General features: G+C 53.5%; 1 protein-coding gene across 1 annotated transcript; it reads left to right on the forward strand.

The window, feature by feature from the left end:
• Nucleotides 1-1,030: 1,030 nt before the first annotated feature.
• On the forward strand, nucleotides 1,031-22,325 carry LOC142259771 (U3 small nucleolar ribonucleoprotein IMP4-like; the record flags this gene model as incomplete). The annotated part of the gene is made up of 4 exons (XM_075331882.1): nucleotides 1,031-1,185; nucleotides 1,258-1,352; nucleotides 1,434-1,507; nucleotides 22,172-22,325. Coding segments are annotated over 4 exons (437 nt in total), but the record flags the coding sequence as incomplete, so codon positions are not given.
• Nucleotides 22,326-22,438: the final 113 nt, after the last annotated feature.

Consider the following 22,438-nt stretch of genomic DNA (forward strand, 5'->3'; position numbering starts at 1 on the left):
AAGCGCTCCATGCGCGATAGTCCCCGGCGCACTAACACACCCAGCAGTGCTGCAATGTGTGTGGCACCAGCGCTCCATGCGCTGTCCCCACGGGGACACAGAGTACCTCACAGTAGCAGGGCCTTGTCCCTGACGATACCCGGCTCCTATCCAGCAGATTCCCAGGGGCTGCGGAGGGAGCACGGTCCCAGTGCCTGGAGACCGATCCGGATCCCACTTCACCCAGAGCCCATTAAGGGATGGGGAAGGAAAACAGCATGTGGCTCCTGCCTGTGTACCCGCAATGGGTACCTCAACCTTAACAACACCGCCAACAAAGTGGGGTGAGAAGGGAGCATGCTGGGGGCCCTGTTATGGGCCCTCTTTTCTTCCATCCGACCTAGTCAGCAGCTGCTGCTGACTAAGCTGTGGAGCTATGCGTGGATGTCTGCCTCCTTCGCACAAAGCATAAAAACTGAGGAGCCCGTGAGCACGGGGGGTGTATAGGCAGAAGGGGAGGGGCTTTACACTTTTAGTGTAGAACTTTGTGTGGCCTCCGGAGGCATAGCTATACACCCAATTGTCTGGGTCTCCCAATGGAGCGACAAAGAAACGTAGTGTGAAAGCCGCTAACAAAAACAAAACAGACCCCAAAACTATGTATGATTAGATTGTACTCGCTGATCAGATCACAAATACAGTTTGGTACATTGCAGAGCAGGGCGGGGACCGTGCGTCTCGGGTGACTACTCTGAGGCACGTTCCTGGTGGCTTCTCTGTGCCTCTGATCCTATTGGCTGTTGGGTCTCTCCGTGTGTCTGTATATGGAGAGATCAGTCAGTCGTGGACTGAGAGAAGCCGTCACGGATCAGCCCCGGTTTGGTCAGTCTGTGGTCGGCCCTTTCACGTGAAGTCTTATAAGGCTGCCAGACGCCCCGCCCAGGACCCGAGCAGCGTGAATCAGATGACGAGTTCCCTTTAAGTATCTGGATCTCTGCTGCACCTGTGTGTATCGGGCGCAGTAACTCACACATCATTTCCTGTTCTTTAGACGGGCTGATCGTCTGCCATCTTCCGTTTGGGCCGACCGCATATTTCACCCTCTGTAACGTGGTAATGAGGCTCGATATTCCGGACCTGGGCACGATGTCGGAGGCGCACCCACACCTCGTCTTCCACAACTTCACCTCGCGGCTTGGACAGCGGGTGAGACCGGCTTCCTGGACCACCACATACATCAGTCGTTACTTTTCTAAACCTTTCCTTTCCTGCCTCCAGGTGTCCAATATCATGAAGTATTTATTCCCTGTGCCCAAGGATGACAGCAGGCGAGTGATAACTTTTGCAAATCAAGAGGACTACATTTCCTTCCGGTACGTGCTGTGGACCAGGGCTGGGTGATCAGCACCCACTGTGCCGGGGTCCTCCATAATAACCGCTGCTTCTTCCTGCAGGCACCACGTCTACAAGAAGACCGATCACCGCAATATTGAGTTGTCTGAGGTTGGGCCTCGGTTTGAGATGAAATGTGAGTAACAGTGAAAGATTTTTGCCAGGATCCGATTATCTCTTGTAGGATGAGCAGTGGTCTGCCATCCGCGGGTCTCAGGCTGGACAGAGTAGAGCCTGCCCGGTCCTGCGCACTATAAATGGTACAGACTGATCATTGCCATTAGTGAGGGGCTGTGATCTGGGCCCACGTCTTCAGCTTCGTAGGCTAGTTTCACACTTGCGTTGTTTTCCTTCAGTCGCAATCCACCGTTTTAGAAAACAGCGGAATCCGATTCCGCTGCTTCCCATAGACTTGTATGGACGACGGATTGCGACTGATGGACCTGTGTTGCTTCCGCTGGCCGACGCTGCGTTGCTTCCGCTGGGCAAAAGGAACGCAGCATATAACGTTTTTTTGAGCGGTGGAATCCTTTATTTTTCACTGCACATGCTCAGCATTTTTTTTTAATCACAGAAACTTTGTTCGGCCATCGAGAGACAAAACAATCAGTTGATCGCCCGGCAGCCGGCTTTTGAGAGCAATTGGCTGAGCGCCCGGCAGCCGGCTTTTGAGACTGCTCAGCTGATCGCCCGGCAGCCGGCTTTTGAGACTGCTCAGCTGATCGCCCGGCAGCCTGCTTTCGAGAGCGCTCAGCTGATCGCCCGGCTTTCGAGAGCGATCAGCTGATTGCCCGGTAGCCGGCTTTTGAGAGTGATCAGCTGATCGTTCACAATAGTCCGCCGCCGGTAAAACTGTAAAAAAAAAAAAAAAAAAAAGCAGATTCCGTTGGTTGTTTTGTACGATCCGTTGCGCCACTTTATGCAACGGATGCCGTTCAACCCAAGTGTGAAACTAGCCTTACAAGTGCAGTGTTTACAATATGATGGTGACCTCAATATAGCGGAGATCTGAGACTTCAGACGTGATCAGTAGCTTTTTGAGCTCATAGATTCCCATCACCCAATTTCTGGTCCAGAAAAGCATTTTTTTTTTTCCCCTTAACGTGGTTTCTGACGGGATGGTCCAATTCATCATTTGTGTATATTGTACGCCCCTTTTCATCTTTTTTTTATCTGACATTTTTGACCCAAACTACTTAAAATAGTACATGGGATTCAAGAATTTTGCACAAAGCAAAAAAACTGCAACTCTTTAGTGGGAAATGTAACATTACGGGTAACACACGGGTACAATCTGATGTCATCACCCCTCCCCCTTCCTTTCCAAATGACTTGGTGGGATGAGAAGTATTATCACTGTTCAAACAAATATGTTGTAATATGATTTTATGTTCTAATAAAAATTTAAGGTTTAAAAAAAAAATAAATGTCACAAAACAATTGCCAAAATAACTGGTGTATATAAAATCACTCGGGAGGGGGGGCTGGAGTGGGGTTAAGATGAATTTTTCTAACCATTTAAAAGTTTATTTCCCTGACTTTGTGTAAGACGTCTGCAGAAGCCGCAATGACAGTAGCAATCTGAAAAGAAACCTTAAGGCCCTGTGCGCACTAGACATTGACTTTTTCTAAGGGAAAATCCGGACCCTCTGAAAGAATCCCGCACCTGCGCTAAAAAACGCACCAAAACCGCAACGAAATCCGCATGCTGTTTTTCCGCAGGTTGTTCCCTGCGGAGTTTTACCATTATCTATGGCAAAAACTGCAGGTGCCTGCGGAAAAGAAGTGACATGCACATTAATTCCACAGGTATAAAAAAAACACATTTTTTTTTAAACCCATAGGTTTTGCTGGGGAATGACTGTAGCAATGTTAAAAACATTTTTTGCAGCAAATCTGTGGTAAAAGCCGCAGCGTGTGCACAGGGCCTTAAAAGAAGGGAATTTTGTTTACTTACCGTAAATTCCTTTTCTTCTAGCTCTAATTGGGAGACCCAGACAATTGGGTGTATAGGCTATGCCTCCGGAGGCCGCACAAAGTATTACACTTAAAAGTGTTAAGCCCCTCCCCTTCTGCCTATACACCCCCCGTGCTCCCACGGACTCCTCAGTTTTGGTGCAAAAGCAAGAAGGAGGAAAAAGAATTATAAACTGGTTTAAAGTAACTTCAATCCGAAGGAATATCGGAGAACTGAAACCATTCAACATGAACAACATGTGTACACAAAAAAACAGGGGCGGGTGCTGGGTCTCCCAATTAGAGCTAGAAGAAAAGGAATTTACGGTAAGTAAACAAAGAAGGGAATTTTGTTACTTACCGTAAATTCCTTTTCTTCTAGCTCCTATTGGGAGACCCAGACGATTGGGTGTATAGCACTGCCTCCGGAGGCCACACAAAGCATTACACTAAAAAGTGTAAGGCCCCTCCCCTTCTGGCTATACACCCCCAGTGGGATCACTGGCTCACCAGTTTTAGTGCAAAAGCAAGAAGGAGGAAAGCCAATAACTGGTTTAAACAAATTCACTCCGAAGTAACGTCGGAGAACTGAAAACCGTTCAACATGAACAACATGCGTACCCGAAAAACAACCAAAAATCCCGAAGGACAACAGGGCGGGTGCTGGGTCTCCCAATAGGAGCTAGAAGAAAAGGAATTTACGGTAAGTAACAAAATTCCCTTCTTCTTCGGCGCTCCATTGGGAGACCCAGACGATTGGGACGTCCAAAAGCTGTCCCTGGGTGGGTAAAGAAATACCTCATGTTAGAGCTGCAAAGACAGCCCTCCCCTACGGGGAGGCAACTGCCGCCTGCAGGACTCTTCTACCTAGGCTGGCGTCCGCCGAAGCATAGGTATGCACCTGATAATATTTGGTGAAAGTGTGCAGACTCGACCAGGTAGCTGCCTGGCACACCTGTTGAGCCGTAGCCTGGTGTCGTAATGCCCAGGACGCACCCACGGCTCTGGCAGAATGGGCCTTCAGCCCTGATGGAACCGGAAGCCCAGCAGAACGGTAGGCTTCAAGAATTAGTTCTTTGATCCATCGAGCCAGGGTGGCTTTTGAAGCCTGCGACCCCTTGCGCTTACCAGCGACAAGGACAAAGAGTGCATCCGAGCGGCGCAGGGGCGCCGTGCGGGAAATGTAGATTCTGAGTGCTCTCACCAGATCCAACAAATGTAGATCCTTTTCATACCGATGAACTGCATGCGGATAAAAGGAAGGCAAGGAGATATCCTGATTAAGGTGAAAAGAGGATACCACCTTAGGGAGAAACTCCTGAATGGGGCGCAGCACTACCTTGTCCTGGTGGAACACCAGGAAAGGAGCTTTGGATGACAGCGCTGCTAGTTCAGACACTCTCCGAAGAGACGTGACCGCTACCAGAAATGCCACTTTCTGTGAGAGTCGAGAAAGTGACACATCCCTCAGGGGCTCGAAAGGCGGCTTCTGGAGAGCAACAAGGACCTTGTTTAGATCCCACGGATCTAACGGCCTCCTGTACGGAGGTACGATATGACACACCCCCTGCAGGAACGTGCGCACCTTAGAAAGTCGCGCTAGACGCTTCTGAAAAAACACGGATAGTGCCGAGACTTGCCCTTTCAGGGAGCCGAGCGACAAGCCTTTTTCCAACCCAGATTGCAGGAAGGAAAGAAAGACAGGTAACGCGAATGGCCAGGGGGATACTCCTTGTGCAGAGCACCAGGATAAGAATATCTTCCACGTTCTGTGGTAGATCGTAGCAGACGTGGGCTTCCTAGCCTGTCTCATGGTGGCAACGACCCCTTGGGATAATCCTGAAGACGCTAGGATCCAGGACTCAATGGCCAGACAGTCAGGTTCAGGGCCGCAGAATTCCGATGGAAAAACGGCCCTTGGGACAGTAAGTCTGGTCGGTCTGGTAGTGCCCACGGTTGGCCGACCGTGAGATGCCACAGATCCGGGTACCACGACCTCCTCGGCCAGTCTGGGGCGACGAGTATGACGCGGCCGCAATCGGATCTGATCTTGCGTAACACTCTGGGCAAGAGTGCCAGAGGTGGAAACACATAAGGGAGCCGGAACTGCGACCAATCTTGCACTAAGGCGTCTGCCGCTAGAGCTCTTTGATCGCGAGACCGCGCTATGAAGGTCGGGACCTTGTTGTTGTGCCGAGACGCCATTAGGTCGACGTCCGGCACCCCCCAGCGGCGGCAGATTTCCTGAAACACGTCCGGGTGAAGGGACCATTCCCCTGCGTCCATGCCCTGGCGACTGAGGAAGTCTACTTCCCAGTTTTCTACGCCCGGGATGTGAACTGCGGATATGGTGGATGCTCTTTCCTCCACCCACATCAGAATCCGCCTGACTTCCTGGAAGGCTTGCCGACTGCGTGTCCCTCCTTGGTGGTTGATGTATGCCACCGCTGTGGAGTTGTCCGACTGAATTCGGATCTGCTTTCCTTCCAGCCACTGCTGGAAGGCTAATAGGGCAAGATACACTGCCCTGATTTCCAGAACATTGATCTGAAGGGTGGACTCCTGCTGAGTCCACGTCCCTTGAGCCCTGTGGTGGAGAAAAACTGCTCCCCACCCTGACAGACTCGCGTCTGTCGTGACCACTGCCCAGGATGGGGGCAGGAATGATCTTCCCTGTGATAATGAGGTGGGAAGAAGCCACCATTGCAGAGAGTCCTTGGTCATCTGAGAAAGGGAGACTGTCCTGTCTAGGGAAGTTGTCTTCCCGTCCCATTGGCGGAGAATGTCCCATTGAAGTGGGCGCAGATGAAACTGCGCGAACGGGACTGCCTCCATTGCTGCCACCATCTTCCCTAGGAAGTGCATGAGGCGCCTTAAGGGGTGCGACTGACCCTGAAGGAGAGACTGCACCCCTGTCTGTAGTGACCGCTGCTTGTCCAGCGGAAGCTTCACTATCGCTGAGAGAGTATGAAACTCCATGCCAAGATACGTTAGTGATTGAGTCGGTGCCAGGTTTGACTTTGAAAAGTTGATGATCCACCCGAAAGTCTGGAGAGTCTCCAGCGCAACATTCAGGCTGTGTTGGCATGCCTCTTGAGAGGGTGCTTTGACAAGTATATCGTCTAAGTAAGGAATCACCGAATGTCCCTGAGAATGCAAGACTGCTACCACTGCCGCCATGACCTTGGTGAAAACCCGTGGGGCTGTCGCTAGACCAAATGGCAGAGCTACGAACTGGAGATGGTCGTCTCCTATCACGAAACGTAAAAAACGTTGGTGCTCTGTAGCAATCGGCACGTGGAGATAAGCATCTTTGATGTCTATTGATGCAAGGAAATCTCCTTGAGACATTGAGGCAATGACGGAGCGGAGGGATTCCATCCGGAACCGCCTGGCGTTCACATGCTTGTTGAGCAGCTTTAGGTCCAGAACAGGACGGAACGAGCCGTCCTTTTTTGGAACCACGAAGAGATTGGAGTAAAAACCTTGTCCTTGTTCCTGCAGAGGAACAGGGATCACCACTCCTTCTGCTCTTAGTGAGCACACTGCCTGCATAAGGGCATTTGCTCGGTCGGGATGTGGGGAGGTTCTGAAGAACCGAGGCGGAGGATGAGAACTGAATTCTATCCTGTACCCGTGAGACAAAATGTCTGCTACCCACCGGTCTTTGACCTGTGGCAGCCAAATGTCGCAAAAGCGGGAGAGCCTGCCACCGACCGAGGATGCGGAGGGATGAGGCCGAAAGTCATGAGGCAGCCGCCTTGGAAGCGGTTCCTCCGGTTGCTTTCTTGGGGCGTGAATGAGCCCGCCAGGAATCTGAGCTCCTTTGCTCCTTCTGAGTCCCTTTGGACGAGGAGAATTGGGTCTTGCTGGAGCCTCGAAAGGACCGAAACCTCGACTGCCACTTCCTCTGTTGAGGTTTGCTCGATCTGGGCTGGGGTAAGGAGGAGTCCTTACCCTTGGACTGTTTAATGATCTCAGCCAATTGCTCACCAAACAGTCTGTCTCCAGATAGTGGCAAGCTGGTTAAACATTTCTTGGAAGCAGAATCTGCTTTCCATTCCTTTAACCACAAGGCTCTGCGCAAAACCACAGAGTTGGCAGACGCCATTGAGGTACGGCTCGTAGAGTCCAGGACAGCGTTGATAGCGTAAGTCGCAAACGCAGACATTTGCGAGGTTAGGGACGCTACTCGCGGCACTGCTGGACGTATGATAGAGTCCACCTGTGCCAGGCCAGCTGAAATAGCTTGGAGTGCCCACACGGCCGCGAATGCTGGAGCAAACGACGCGCCGATAGCTTCATAGACAGACTTTAACCAAAGGTCCATCTGTCTGTCATTGGCATCTTTAAGTGAAGCCCCATCTTCCACTGCAACTATGGATCTAGCCGCAAGCCTGGAGATTGGGGGGTCCACCTTTGGACACTGGGTCCAGCGTTTGACCACGTCAGGGGGAAAGGGATAACGTGTATCCTTAAGACGTTTGGAGAAACGCTTATCTGGATAAGCATGATGTTTCTGGACTGATTCTCTGAAGTCAGAGTGGTCCAGAAAAGTACTCAATTTACGCTGAGGATACCGGAAATGGAACTTCTCCTGCTGTGCAGCTGCCTCCTCTGCTGAAGGGGCTGGGGGAGAAATATCCAACAGTCTATTGATGGCCGCTATAAGGTCATTTACCATAGCGTCACCATCAGGGGTATCTAGATTGAGAGCGGTGTCAGGATTAGATTCCTGATCACCCACCTCTGTCTCCTCATACAGAGCCTCGTCTCGCTGAGACCCTGACCAGTGTGATGACGGCGAGGGTCTTTCCCAGCGAGCCCGCTTAGGCTGCCTGGGACTGTCATCCGAGTCAGAGTCTTCAGCCTGTGATGCCTGGGACCCCCTTGAAGTACGGATTAGTTCCAACTGAGGGGGACCGGGGAGCATAGACACAGCAGTGTCCATGGTCTGAGAAACTGGCCTGGACTGCAAGGTTTCCAGGATTTTTGTCATAGTCACAGACATCTTATCAGCAAAAACTGCAAATTCTGTCCCCGTCACCGGGGCAGGGTTCACAGGCGTCTCTGCCTGGGCCACTACTACCATAGACTCTGGCTGACGAAGTGGCACAGGGACCGAACATTGCACACAATGGGGGTCATTGGAACCTGCCGGTAGATTAGCCCCACATGCGGCACAAGCAGTGCATACCGCCTGTGCCTTGGCACCCTTGCGTTTTGCGGATGACATGTTGTTGTCTCCTCAGAGCAATGAGGGTATAAGCCAAGAAGCGACTGTACAGTGCAATATAAATATATATGGTACAGGGAAAAAATGCACCAAATAACACTGTGGCACTAGTGGGGCCAGCACTTATGTGCAGCTTACCGCCCGCATAAACGCGGGTGTGTGGTCGCCAGAGTCCCTTGTCTGAGTCCCCCAGAGCCTGTGTCCGTTCTCCAGCCAGACTGCATGCAGGAATGGCTGCCGGCGTCCTGTGGAGAGGGGCGGGCCCTGGGCGTGTTGAGACCAAGAGCGGGAAACTTGCGTCCCCACTGTGCCCAGTGAGAGGGCTGGAGTATGTAAATAAGACTCCAGCCCTCGGCGCTGGCTATAGAACAGCGTCTCTCCCTTTCCCTGATTGACAGGGTGGGGGCGGGAACGAAGCAGAGCTAGGCCGCAAAAGCCGGGGACTAGATTTATGAGCGCTGCCGCCGTAAAAGCGCGGGCAGCGCGAGGCCCCGGCGCACTACAAGTCCCAGCGGCGCCGCCGCTCCCGGAGCGGCCGGCGCGGTAGTTCCCAAGACATAAAATCACTCAGCTAAGCTGCAGTGACTCTAACCCGAGCGCGCAGCGCTAGTGCCCCCGGCGCACTAGCACACCCAGCAAGCCTGGAGTGTGCGTGGCCTGTCTGTGCGGGGACACAGAGTACCTGAACGTTGCAGGGCCTTGTCCCTGACTGTACTCAGCTCCTCCAGCAGGGTCTCTGGGTCTGTGGATGGAGCTCGGCCTCAGGGTTTGGGGGCCGGTAAGATCCCACTTCCACAGAGCCCCTCAGGGGGATGGGTAAGGAAAGCAGCATGTGGGCTCCAGCCTCCGTACCCGCAATGGGTACCTCAATCTTACAAACCGCAAGTGGGGTGAGAAGGGAGCATGCTGGGGGCCCTATATGGGCCCTCTTTTCTTCCATCCGATAGAGTCAGCAGCTACTGCTGACTAAACAGTGGAGCTATTGCGTGGATGTCTGACCTCCTTTGCACAAAGCAGAAAACTGGTGAGCCAGTGATCCCACTGGGGGTGTATAGCCAGAAGGGGAGGGGCCTTACACTTTTTAGTGTAATGCTTTGTGTGGCCTCCGGAGGCAGTGCTATACACCCAATCGTCTGGGTCTCCCAATGGAGCGCCGAAGAAATTCCCTTCTTCTTTGTCGCTCCATTGGGAGACCCAGACAATTGGGACGTCCAAAAGCAGTCCCTGGGTGGGTAAATAATACCTCGTAAGAGAGCCGTAAAACGGCCTCTTCCTACAGGTGGGCAACCGCCGCCTGAAGGACTCGTCTACCTAGGCTGGCATCCGCCGAAGCATAGGTATGCACCTGATAGTGCTTCGTGAAAGTGTGCAGGCTCGACCAGGTAGCCGCCTGACACACCTGCTGAGCCGTAGCCTGGTGCCTCAAAGCCCAGGACGCGCCCACGGCTCTGGTAGAATGGGCCTTCAGCCCTGAGGGAACCGGAAGCCCAGCCGAACGGTAAGCTTCGATAATTGGCTCCTTGATCCACCGAGCCAGGGTTGATTTGGAAGCCTGTGACCCTTTACGCTGGCCAGCGACAAGGACAAAGAGTGCATCCGAGCGGCGCAGGGGCGCCGTACGAGAAATGTAGAGTCTGAGTGCTCTCACCAGATCTAACAAGTGCAAATCCTTTTCACATTGGTGAACTGGATGAGGACAAAAAGAAGGTAAGGAGATATCCTGATTGAGATGAAAGGGGGATACCACCTTAGGGAGAAATTCCGGAACCGGACGCAGAACCACCTTGTCCTGGTTTAACACCAGGAAAGGGGTTTTGCATGACAGCGCTGCTAGCTCAGACACTCTCCGAAGTGAAGTGACTGCTACTAGAAAAACCACTTTCTGCGAAAGGCGTGAGAGAGAAATATCCCTCATTGGCTCGAATGGTGGTTTCTGAAGAACCATCAGCACCCTGTTCAGATCCCAGGGTTCTAACGGCCGCTTGTAAGGAGGGACGATGTGACAAACCCCCTGCAGGAACGTGCGTACCTGTGGAAGTCTGGCTAGGCGCTTCTGGAAAAACACAGAGAGCGCTGAGACTTGTCCCTTAAGGGAGCCGAGCGACAAACCCTTTTCCAGTCCAGATTGAAGGAAGGACAGAAAAGTGGGCAAGGCAAAAGGCCAGGGAGAAATACCCTGAGCAGAGCACCACGACAGGAAAATTTTCCACGTCCTGTGGTAGATCTTGGCGGACGTTGGTTTCCTAGCTTGTCTCATAGTGGCAATGACGTCTTGAGATAACCCTGAAGACGCTAGGATCCAGGACTCAATGGCCACACAGTCAGGTTGAGGGCCGCAGAATTCAGATGGAAAAACGGCCCTTGAGATAGCAAGTCTGGTCGGTCTGGTAGTGCCCACGGTTGGCCGACCGTGAGATGCCACAGATCCGGGTACCACGACCGCCTCGGCCAGTCTGGAGCGACGAGGATGACGTGGCGGCAGTCGGCCCTGATCTTGCGTAACACTCTGGGCAACAGTGCCAGCGGAGGAAACACATAAGGGAGCTGAAACTGCGACCAATCCTGAACTAAGGCGTCTGCCGCCAGAGCTCTGGGATCTTGAGACCGTGCCATGAACGCCGGTACCTTGTTGTTGTGCCGGGACGCCATGAGGTCGACGTCCGGCACCCCCCAGTGGCAACAGATCTCCTGAAACACGTCCGGGTGAAGGGACCATTCCCCTGCGTCCATGCCCTGGCGACTGAGATAATCTGCTTCCCAGTTTTCCACGCCTGGAATGTGAACTGCAGAGATGGTGGAGGCCGTGGCTTCCACCCACATCAAAATCCGCCGGACTTCCTGGAAGGCTTGCCGACTGCGTGTGCCGCCTTGGTGGTTGATGTATGCCACCGCTGTGGAATTGTCCGACTGAATTCTGATCTGCTTGCCTTCCAGCCACTGCTGGAACGCCTTCAGGGCAAAATACACTGCCCGTATTTCCAGAACATTGATCTGAAGCGAGGACTCTTGCTGGGTCCACGTACCCTGAGCCCTGTGGTGGAGAAAAACCGCTCCCCACCCTGACAGACTCGCGTCCGTCGTGACCACCTCCCAGGATGGGGGTAGGAAGGATTTCCCTTTCGATAATGAAGTGGGAAGAAGCCACCACCGAAGGGAAGCTTTGGTCGCCTGCGAGAGGGAGACGTTCCTGTCGAGGGACGTCGGCTTCCTGTCCCATTTGCGTAGGATGTCCCATTGAAGAGGACGCAGGTGAAACTGCGCGAAAGGAACTGCCTCCATTGCTGCCACCATCTTCCCCAGGAAGTGCATGAGGCGCCTCAAGGTGTGTGACCGACCTTGAAGGAGAGATTGTACCCCTGTCTGTAGTGACCGCTGCTTGATCAGCGGAAGCTTCACTATCGCTGAGAGGGTATGAAACTCCATGCCAAGGTATGTCAGCGATAGGGCCGTTGTCAGATTTGACTTTGGAAAATTGATGATCCACCCGAAACTCTGGAGAGTCTCCAGGGTAGCGTCGAGGCTGTGTTGGCATGCCTCTAGAGAGGGTGCCTTGATCAATAGATCGTCCAAGTACGGGATCATCGAGTGACCCTGAGAGTGGAGGACCGCTACTACAGTAGCCATAACCTTGGTGAACACCCGTGGGGCTGTTGCCAGGCCGAACGGCAGTGCCACGAACTGCAGGTGTTCGTTTCCTATGGCGAAGCGCAAGAAGCGCTGGTGCTCTGGAGCAATCGGTACGTGGAGATAAGCATCTTTGATATCGATCAATGCAAGGAAATCTCCCTGGGACATTGAGGCGATGACGGAGCGGAGGGATTCCATCCGGAACCGCCTGGTCTTTACGTGTTTGTTGAGAAGTTTCAGGTCCAGGACAGGTCGGAAAGACCCGTCCTTCTTTGGGACCACAAACAAGTTGGAGTAAAAACCGTGGCCCTGTTGCTGAAGAGGAACAGGGACCACCACTCCTTCTGCCTTCAGAATGCCCAGCGCCTGCAGAAGAGCCTCGGCTCGCTCGGGAGGCGGGGATGACCTGAAGAATCGAGTCGGGGGACGAGAGGTGAACTCTATCTTGTAACCGTGAGACAGAATGTCTCTCACCCAACGGTCTTTTACCCGTGGCAGCCAGGTGTCGCAAAAGCGGGAGAGCCTGCCACCGACCGAGGATGCGGAGTGAGGATGCCGAAAGTCATGAGGAAGCCGCTTTGGTAGCGGCACCTCCGGTGGTCTTTTTAGGACGTGACTTAGACCGCCATGCATCAGAGTTCCTTTGATCTTTCTGAGGCCTTTTGGGCGAGGAGAATTGGGACCTGCCCGCGCCCCGAAAGGACCGAAACCTCGACTGCCCCTTCCTCTGTTGGGGTATGTTCGGTTTGGGCTGGGGTAAGGATGTATCCTTTCCCTTGGATTGTTTGATGATTTCATCCAAACGCTCGCCAAACAATCGGTCGCCAGAAATTGGCAAACTGGTTAAGCGCTTTTTGGAAACAGAATCTGCCTTCCATTCCCGTAGCCACAAGGCCCTGCGGAGTACCACCGAATTGGCGGCTGCAACCGCCGTACGGCTCGCAGAGTCCAGGACAGCATTAATAGCGTAAGACGCAAATGCCGACGTCTGAGTGGTTATGGACGCCACCTGTGGCGCGGACGTGCGTGTGGCTGCGTCAATTTGCGCTTGACCTGCTGAGATAGCTTGTAGCGCCCATACGGCTGCGAATGCTGGGGCAAAAGAAGCGCCGATAGCTTCATAGATGGATTTCAACCAGAGCTCCATCTGCCTGTCAGTGGCGTCTTTGAGTGAAGCCCCATCTTCCACTGCAAGTATGGATCTAGCTGCCAGTCTGGAGATTGGAGGATCCACTTTGGGACACTGAGCCCAACTTTTGACCACGTCAGGGGGAAAGGGATAACGTGTATCCTTAAGGCGCTTAGAAAAACGCTTATCTGGACAAGCATGGTGATTCTGGACTGCCTCTCTGAAATCAGAGTGGTCCAGAAACATACTCGGTGTACGCTTGGGAAACCTGAAACAGAATTTCTCCTGCTGGGAAGCTGACTCCTCCACCGGAGGAGCTGAGGGAGAAGAAGGGAATTTTGTTACTTACCGTAAATTCCTTTTCTTCTAGCTCTTATTGGGAGACCCAGACGATTGGGTGTATAGCACTGCCTCCGGAGGCCACACAAAGCAATTACACTAAAAAGTGTAAGGCCCCTCCCCTTCTGGCTATACACCCCCAGTGGGATCACTGGCTCACCAGTTTTAGTGCAAAAGCAAGAAGGAGGAAAGCCAATAACTGGTTTAAACAAATTCTCTCCGAGTAACATCGGAGAACTGAAAACCGTTCAACATGAACAACATGTGTACCCGCAAACAAACCAACAATCCCGAAGGACAACAGGGCGGGTGCTGGGTCTCCCAATAAGAGCTAGAAGAAAAGGAATTTACGGTAAGTAACAAAATTCCCTTCTTCTTCGGCGCTCTATTGGGAGACCCAGACGATTGGGACGTCCAAAAGCTGTCCCTGGGTGGGTAAAGAATACCTCATGTTAGAGCTGCAAGACAGCCCTCCCCTACGGGGAGGCAACTGCCGCCTGCAGGACTCTTCTACCTAGGCTGGCGTCCGCCGAAGCATAGGTATGCACCTGATAATGTTTGGTGAAAGTGTGCAGACTCGACCAGGTAGCTGCCTGGCACACCTGTTGAGCCGTAGCCTGGTGTCGTAATGCCCAGGATGCACCCACGGCTCTGGTAGAATGGGCCTTCAGCCCTGATGGAACCGGAAGCCCAGCAGAACGGTAGGCTTCAAGAATTGGTTCTTTGATCCATCGAGCCAGGGTGGCCTTAGAAGCCTGCGACCCTTTGCGCTTACCAGCGACAAGGACAAAGAGTGCATCCGAACGGCGCAAGGGCGCCGTGCGGGAAATGTAGATTCTGAGTGCTCTCACCAGATCTAACAAATGTAAATCCTTCTCATACCGATGAACTGCATGAGGACAAAACGAAGGCAAAGAGATATCCTGATTAAGATGAAAAGAGGATACCACCTTCGGGAGAAACTCCTGAATAGGGCGCAGCACAACCTTGTCCTGGTGGAAGACCAGGAAGGGAGCCTTGGATGATAGTGCTGCCAGCTCAGACACTCTCCGAATAGATGTGATCGCTACCAGAAAAGCCACTTTCTGTGATAGTCTAGAAAGTGAAACCTCCTTCAGAGGCTCGAAGGGCGGCTTCTGGAGGGCAACTAGTACCCTGTTCAGATCCCATGGATCTAACGGCCGCTTGTACGGGGGTACGATATGGCAAACCCCCTGTAGGAACGTGCGCACCTTAGGAAGGCGTGCCAAACGCCTCTGAAAAAAGACGGATAGCGCCGAGACCTGACCTTTAAGGGAGCCGAGCGACAAACCTTTTTCTAACCCAGATTGCAGGAAAGAAAGAAAGGTAGGCAATGCAAATGGCCAGGGAGACACTCCCTGAGCAGAGCACCAGGATAAAAATATCCTCCACGTTCTGTGGTAGATCTTAGCGGACGTGGGCTTCCTAGCCTGTCTCATGGTGGCAACGACCCCTTGGGACAATCCTGAAGACTTTAGGATCCAGGACTCAATGGCCACACAGTCAGGTTCAGGGCCGCAGAATTCCGATGGAAAAACGGCCCTTGGGACAGTAAGTCTGGTCGGTCTGGGAGTGCCCACGGTTGGCCGACCGTGAGCTGCCACAGATCCGGATACCACGCCCTCCTCGGCCAGTCTGGGGCGACAAGTATGACGCGGCTGCAATCGGATCTGATCTTGCGTAGCACTCTGGGCAAGAGTGCCAGAGGTGGAAACACATAAGGGAGCCGGAACTGCGACCAATCTTGCACTAGGGCGTCTGCCGCCAGCGCTCTTTGATCGCGAGACCGTGCCATGAAGGTTGGGACCTTGTTGTTGTGCCGTGACGCCATTAGGTCGACGTCCGGCACCCCCCAGCGGCGACAGATTTCCTGAAACACGTCTGGGTGAAGGGACCATTCCCCTGCGTCCATGCCCTGGCGACTGAGGAAGTCTGCTTCCCAGTTTTCTACGCCGGGGATGTGAACTGCGGATATGGTGGAGGCTGTGGCTTCCACCCACATCAGAATCCGCCGGACTTCCTGGAAGGCTTGCCGACTGCGTGTCCCCCCTTGGTGGTTGATGTATGCCACCGCTGTGGAGTTGTCCGACTGAATTCGGATCTGCATTCCTTCCAGCCACTGCTGGAAGGCTAGAAGGGCAAGATACACTGCTCTGATTTCCAGAACATTGATCTGAAGGGTGGACTCCTGCTGAGACCACGTACCCTGAGCCCTGTGGTGGAGAAAGACTGCTCCCCACCCTGACAGACTCGCGTCTGTCGTGACCACCGCCCAAGACGGTGGTAGGAAGGATCTTCCCTGTGATAATGAGGTGGGAAGAAGCCACCACTGCAGAGAGTCTTTGGCCGTCTGGGAAAGGGAGACTTTCCTGTCCAGGGATGTTGACTTCCCGTCCCATTGGCGGAGAATGTCCCATTGAAGTGGACGCAGATGAAACTGCGCAAACGGAACCGCCTCTATTGCCGCCACCATCTTCCCGAGGAAGTGCATGAGGCGTCTTAAGGAGTGCGGCTGACTTTGAAGGAGAGCCTGCACCCCAGTCTGTAGAGACCTCTGCTTGTCCAGCGGAAGCTTCACTATCGCTGAGAGAGTATGAAACTCCATGCCAAGATACGTTAGTGATTGGGTCGGTGACAGATTTGACTTTGGGAAGTTGATGATCCACCCGAACGCCTGGAGAGTCTCCAGTGCAACATTGAGGCTGAGTTGGCATGCCTCTTGAGAGGGTGCCTTGACAAGTAGATCGTCCAAGTAAGGGATCACAGAGTGTCCGTGAGAGTGCAAGACTGCTACCACTGCCGCCATGATCTTGGTGAACACCCGAGGGGCTGTCGCCAGACCAAATGGCAGAGCTACGAACTGAAGATGGTCGTCTCCTATCACGAAGCGTAGAAAGCATTGGTGCTCTGTAGCAATCGGCACGTGGAGATAAGCATCTTTGATGTCTATTGATGCTAGGAAATCTCCTTGAGACATTGAGGCAATGACTGAGCGGAGGGATTCCATCCGGAACCGCCTGGCATTCACATGCTTGTTGAGCAGTTTTAGGTCCAGAACAGGACGGAAGGAGCCGTCCTTCTTTGGAACCACAAAGAGATTGGAGTAAAATCCTCGCCCCCGTTCCTGAGGGGGGACAGGGATCACGACTCCTTCTGCTCTTAGAGAGTCCACCGCCTGCAGCAGGGCATCTGCTCGGTTGGGGTGTGGGGAGGTTCTGAAGAACCGAAGTGGAGGCCGAGAACTGAACTCGATTCTGTACCCGCGAGACAGAGTGTCTGTTACCCACCGGTCTTTGACCTGTGACAGCCAAATGTCGCAAAAGCGGGAGAGCCTGCCACCGACCGAGGATGCGGAGGGAGGAGGCCGAAAGTCATGAGGTTGCCGCCTTGGAAGCGGTTCCTCCATTTGCTTTCCTGGGGCGTGAGTGAGCCCGCCAGGAATCTGAGCTCCCTTGTTCTTTCTGAGTCCTTTTGGACGAGGAGAATTGGGCCTTGCCCGAGCCTCGAAAGGACCGAAACCTCGACTGCCACTTTTTCTGTTGAGGTTTACTTGCTCTGGGCTGTGGTAAGGAAGAGTCCTTACCCTTGGACTGTTTTATGATTTCAGCCAATGGCTCACCAAACAGTCTGTCTCTAGATAATGGCAAGCTGGTTAAGCATTTTTTGGAACCAGCATCTGCTTTCCAGTCCTTTAACCACAAGGCTCTGCGCAAAACCACAGAATTGGCGGACGCCATAGCGGTACGGCTCGTAGATTCTAGGACAGCATTGATAGCATAGGTCGCAAACGCAGACATTTGCGAAGTTAGGGACGCCACTTGCGGCACTGCTGGATGTATGAAAGCATCCACCTGTGCTAAACCAGCTGAAATAGCTTGGAGTGCCCACACGGCCGCGAATGCTGGAGCAAACGACGCGCCGATAGATTCATAGACAGATTTCAACCAAAGGTCCATCTGTCTGTCGTTGGCATCTTTAAGTGAAGCGCCATCCTCTACTGCGACTATGGATCTAGCCGCAAGCTTGGAAATTGGGGGATCCACCTTTGGACACTGGGTCCAGCGTTTGGCCACCTCAGAGGGAAAAGGATAACGGGTATCCTTAGAACGTTTAGAGAAACGCTTGTCTGGATGAGCGTCGTGTTTCTGGATCGATTCTCTGAAGTCAGAGTGGTCCAAAAAAGCACTTAATTTACGCTTGGGATATAGGAAATGGAACTTCTCCTGCTGTGCAGCTGCCTCCTCTGCAGAAGGGGCTGGGGGAGAAATATCCAACAGTCTATTAATTGCCGATATAAGGTCATTAACCATGGCGTCACCATCAGGGGCATCCAGATTGAGAGGGGCCTCAGGATTAGAATCCTGATCACCGTCCTCAGTCTCATCACAGAGAGACTCTTGTCGCTGAGACCCTGAGCAGTGTGATGACGTGGAGGGTCTTTCCCAGCGAGCTCGCTTAGGCTGCCTGGGACTGTCATCTGAGTCAGAGACTTCAGCCTGTGATGCTTGAGACCCCCCTGAAGTATGGATTAGTTCCAACTGAGGGGGACCGGAGAGCATAGACACAGCAGTGTCCATGGTCTGAGCAACTGGCCTGGACTGCAAGGTCTCCAGGATTTTTGCCATAGTCACAGACATTTTATCAGCAAAAACTGCAAAGTCTGTCCCCGTCACCGGGGCAGGGTTCACAGGCGTCTCTGCCTGGGCCACTACCACCATAGGCTCTGGCTGACGAAGTGCCACTGGGACTGAACATTGCACACAATGAGAGTCGTTGGAGCCTGCTGGTAGATTAGCCCCACATGCAGTACAAACAGTGTACACAGCCTGTGCCTTGGCACCCTTGCGTTTTGCGGATGACATGTTGCTGCCTCCTCAGAGCAGTACAGGGTGTCCAGCCAAGAAGCGACCTTACAGTGCAACTATATATATATATATGGTACCAAGAAAAAAGTACACTAATATAACACTGAGGCACTAGTGGGGCCAGCACTAAAGTGCAGCTTACCGCCCGCTTAGGAGCGGGTGTGTGGTCGCCGAAATCCCTTTAGTCTGGGTCTCCCAGAGCCTGCTGCCTTTCCCCAGCCAGACCGCATGTGTAATGGCTGCCGGCGTCCTTGTGGAGAGGGGGGGCGGGCCCTGGGCGTATACAGACGAAGAGCGGGAAGCCTGCTTCCCACTGTGCCTAGTGAGAGGGCTGGAGCATGTAAATAAAGCTCCAGCCCTCGGCGCTGCCAATTGAGCAGCGTCTCTCCCCTACCCTGATTGACAGGGTTGGGGCGGGAACGAAGCGGCGCTAGGCCGCAGAAGCCGGGGGCTAAAGTTAGAAGCGCCGCCGCCGTAAAAGCGCGGTCGGCGCAAAGTCCCCGGCGCACCACAAGTCGCAGCTGCGCCGCCGCTCCAGTAGCGGTCGGCGCAGTAGTTCCCAACATGTAACGTCACTCAGCAAAGCTGCAGTGACCTAACCCCCGCGCACAGCGCTACTGTCCCCGGCGCACTATAACGCTCAGCAAGCCTTGAGAGTGTCCGGGGACACAGAGTACCTGAAAGTTGCAGGGCCTTGTCCCTGAACGGCACTCCCGCTCCAAATCCAGCAGGTTCTCTGGGTCTGTGGATGGAGCCCGGCCCCAGGGCTTGGGGGCCGGCAAGATCCCACTTCCACAGAGCCCTCCAGGGGATGTGGAAGGAAAACAGCATGTGGGCTCCAGCCTCTGTACCAGCAATAGGTACCTCAACCTTACAAGCACCACCGCGGGTGAGAAGGGAGCATGCTGGGGGCCCATATGGGCCCTCTTTTCTTCCATCCGATATAGCCAGCAGCTACTGCTGACTACAAACAGTGGAGCTATGCGTGGATGTCTGACCTCCTTCGCACAAAGCAGAAAACTGGTGAGCCAGTGATCCCACTGGGGGTGTATAGCCAGAAGGGGAGGGGCCTTACACTTTTTAGTGTAATTGCTTTGTGTGGCCTCCGGAGGCAGTGCTATACACCCAATCGTCTGGGTCTCCCAATAGAGCGCCGAAGAAATATCCAACATACGATTGATGGACGCAATAAGGTCGTTCACTATGGCGTCCCCGTCCGGAGTAAAAGATTGAGAGCGGCCTCAGGATCAGAATCCTGATCAGCTGTCTCCGCATCATCAACCAGAGATTCCCCCCTCTGAGACCCTGCACAATATGATGATGTCGAGGGAAAATCTAAGCGAGCTCGCTTAGTCGGTCTGGGGCTGGGGTCTGTGTCAGAACCCTCAGCTTGGGATCCATGAGATACCCCGGGAGGACATTGTTGGTCCAGCTGAGGTGGGCCAGGGAACAAAGATTCAACAGAGTCCCTGTGCTGAGATACCGGCCTGGACTGCAAGGCTTCTAGTATCTTAGCCATAGTCTCAGAGAGTTTTGCAAACTCCGTCCCTGTCACCTGAACAGTGTTAGCAGGTGGCTCCCCCTGGGCCCCCCCTAGCAGAGGCTCTGGCTGAGCAAGTGCCACAGGGGCCGAACAGTGCACACAATGAGGGTCAGTGGAACCTGTCGGTAGCGGGGTCGTACATGCGGCGCAGGCAACATAATAAGCCTGTGTTTTCGCACCCCTGCCTTTCGTGGGCGCCATGCTATTATCTTCCCTGAGTAACACAATAGGGTATATAGCCAGAAATCAACTGTGCACTATACAGTGTAAAATAAACATATAATGTTACACTACTGCACAATGGGGCTAGCACCACAGGTGCTGCTTACCACCCGCTTAAAGCGGTTGTGAGGCCACCAGAGTCCCTGCCTGGGTCTCCCAGACTTCGTCCCCCTCTGCAGCGTCCGAGGAGCTGACAGGAATGCGTCCTGAGGAGAGGAGGGAGCCGTGGGCGTGACCCAGAAAGAGCGGGAGCTGGTGCCTGCACTGTGCACAGTGAGGGGAGTGGAGTATGCAAAGCATGCTCCAGCCCTCAGTGCTGCTCGTTCTGAGCAGCGTCCCGCCCTTCCCCTGCCTGTCAGGGCTGGGGGTGGGAGGAAAGGAACTAGGCCGCAAAAAGCCGGGGACTCTAGTAATAAACGCGGCCGCCGTAAAAGCGCGGCCGCGTGGAAGTCCCCGGCGCACTACAAGTCCCAGCCGCGCCGCAGTGTTTCCATGGCAGCGGCGGTCAGTGCGGCAGTCCCTATACATAAACACACTCAGCAACGCTGAGTGTGTAATGGCACATATTAACCCGGTCAGCGCCGCGGTCCCCGGTGCACTAGCACACCCAGCAAAGCTGGAGTGTTGCTGTGCGCGGTCCCCACCGGGATACAGAGTACCTCCAAGTAGCAGGGCCATGTCCCTGAACGATACCCGGCTCCTATCCAGCAGGCTCCACAGGAGTTGTGGATGAAGCGCGGTCTCAGTGACTGGAGACCGATAGGATCCCACTTCCACCAGAGCCCTGAGGGGGATGGGGAAGGAAAACAGCATGTGGGCTCCAGCCTCCGTACCCGCAATGGATACCTCAACCTTACAACACCACCGACAAGAGTGGGGTGAGAAGGGAGCATGCTGGGGGCCCTATATGGGCCCACTTTTCTTCCATCCGACATGGTCAGCAGCTGCTGCTGACCAATCTGTGGAGCTGTGCGTGCGTGTCTGACCTCCTTCGCACAAAGCAAAAAACTGAGGAGCCCGTGGGAGCACGGGGGGTGTATAGGCAGAAGGGGAGGGGCTTAACACTTTTAAGTGTAATACTTTGTGCGGCCTCCGGAGGCATAGCCTATACACCCAATTGTCTGGGTCTCCCAATAGAGCGACAAAGAAAGCAGCAAATAGTTTGATGAATTTGTCGCAAACCTCTGTCACTAAGGGAAGAGTCGGACGGGGATGGCAGGCTTGGACTGGCCGGCGGCTCTCCCCACCCGAGCACAACGGCCTCATGCTCCTCTATGCAGCAGTCACTCTTTGGTGGGGAGAGCCGCCGGCCAGTCCAAGCCTGCAATCCCCGTCCGAGTTATACGATCGTCCGACTCTTCACAGATTAAGGCTTTGTGCCCACGGGACTCTGTACCAGTGGATTTTTCTGCTGAAAACCTGCGGATTTATCTGGATTTTCTAGATAAATCCGGAGGTTTTAGCAAGTACAGACACTCCCCATGTTATCCTATGGGGAGTGCTGTGTCCATGCTGCGGTATGTGCAGCTGCAGAATATGCTGCAGATGTCCTGCAGCCGCACGTAACTACATGTCAATTATTCCTGCGGACGTTCCGCCTCTCCACTATGGAGACTTCCGTGGGTAAGTCACATGAATGTCCGCAGGTTTCCCGCAGATATTTCGCTGGAATCCCGTAGGTATGGATAGCTGCGGATTCCGGGGATCAGCTGCGGGAAACCTGCGGATATATCCGCGAGTACAGTGTCCCGGGGCCACATAGCCTAAGACGTTTTCATGTAGAAACCCCTGTGAAATGCTGTGATGTATCAGGGCCCCAGTGTCAGCGCTCCGTACTTATCACCGGCTGTTACTCTTTACAGTGTACATGATAAACCTGGGCACCCTGGAGAATGAGGGCACGGCAGAGGTGGAGTGGCGCTGGCATCCATACACCAACACCGCTAAGAAGAGGAAATATCTCACCAATGAATAGTATTTGTGTGTTACCTGTAAATAAAGATCTTTATATAAGGACGGGACGTGGAGAATCTCTTCAATGTAACTTATTTTAATGAGTGTAAACTGTAACCTACAGAGAACAAGTAACTGAATAACCACTAATAACTGCTAATAACCACTAATAACTG

The sequence above is a fragment of the Anomaloglossus baeobatrachus genome, assembly GCF_048569485.1.
Source record: "Anomaloglossus baeobatrachus isolate aAnoBae1 chromosome 9 unlocalized genomic scaffold, aAnoBae1.hap1 SUPER_9_unloc_3, whole genome shotgun sequence".
Lineage (NCBI taxonomy): Eukaryota > Metazoa > Chordata > Amphibia > Anura > Aromobatidae > Anomaloglossus > Anomaloglossus baeobatrachus.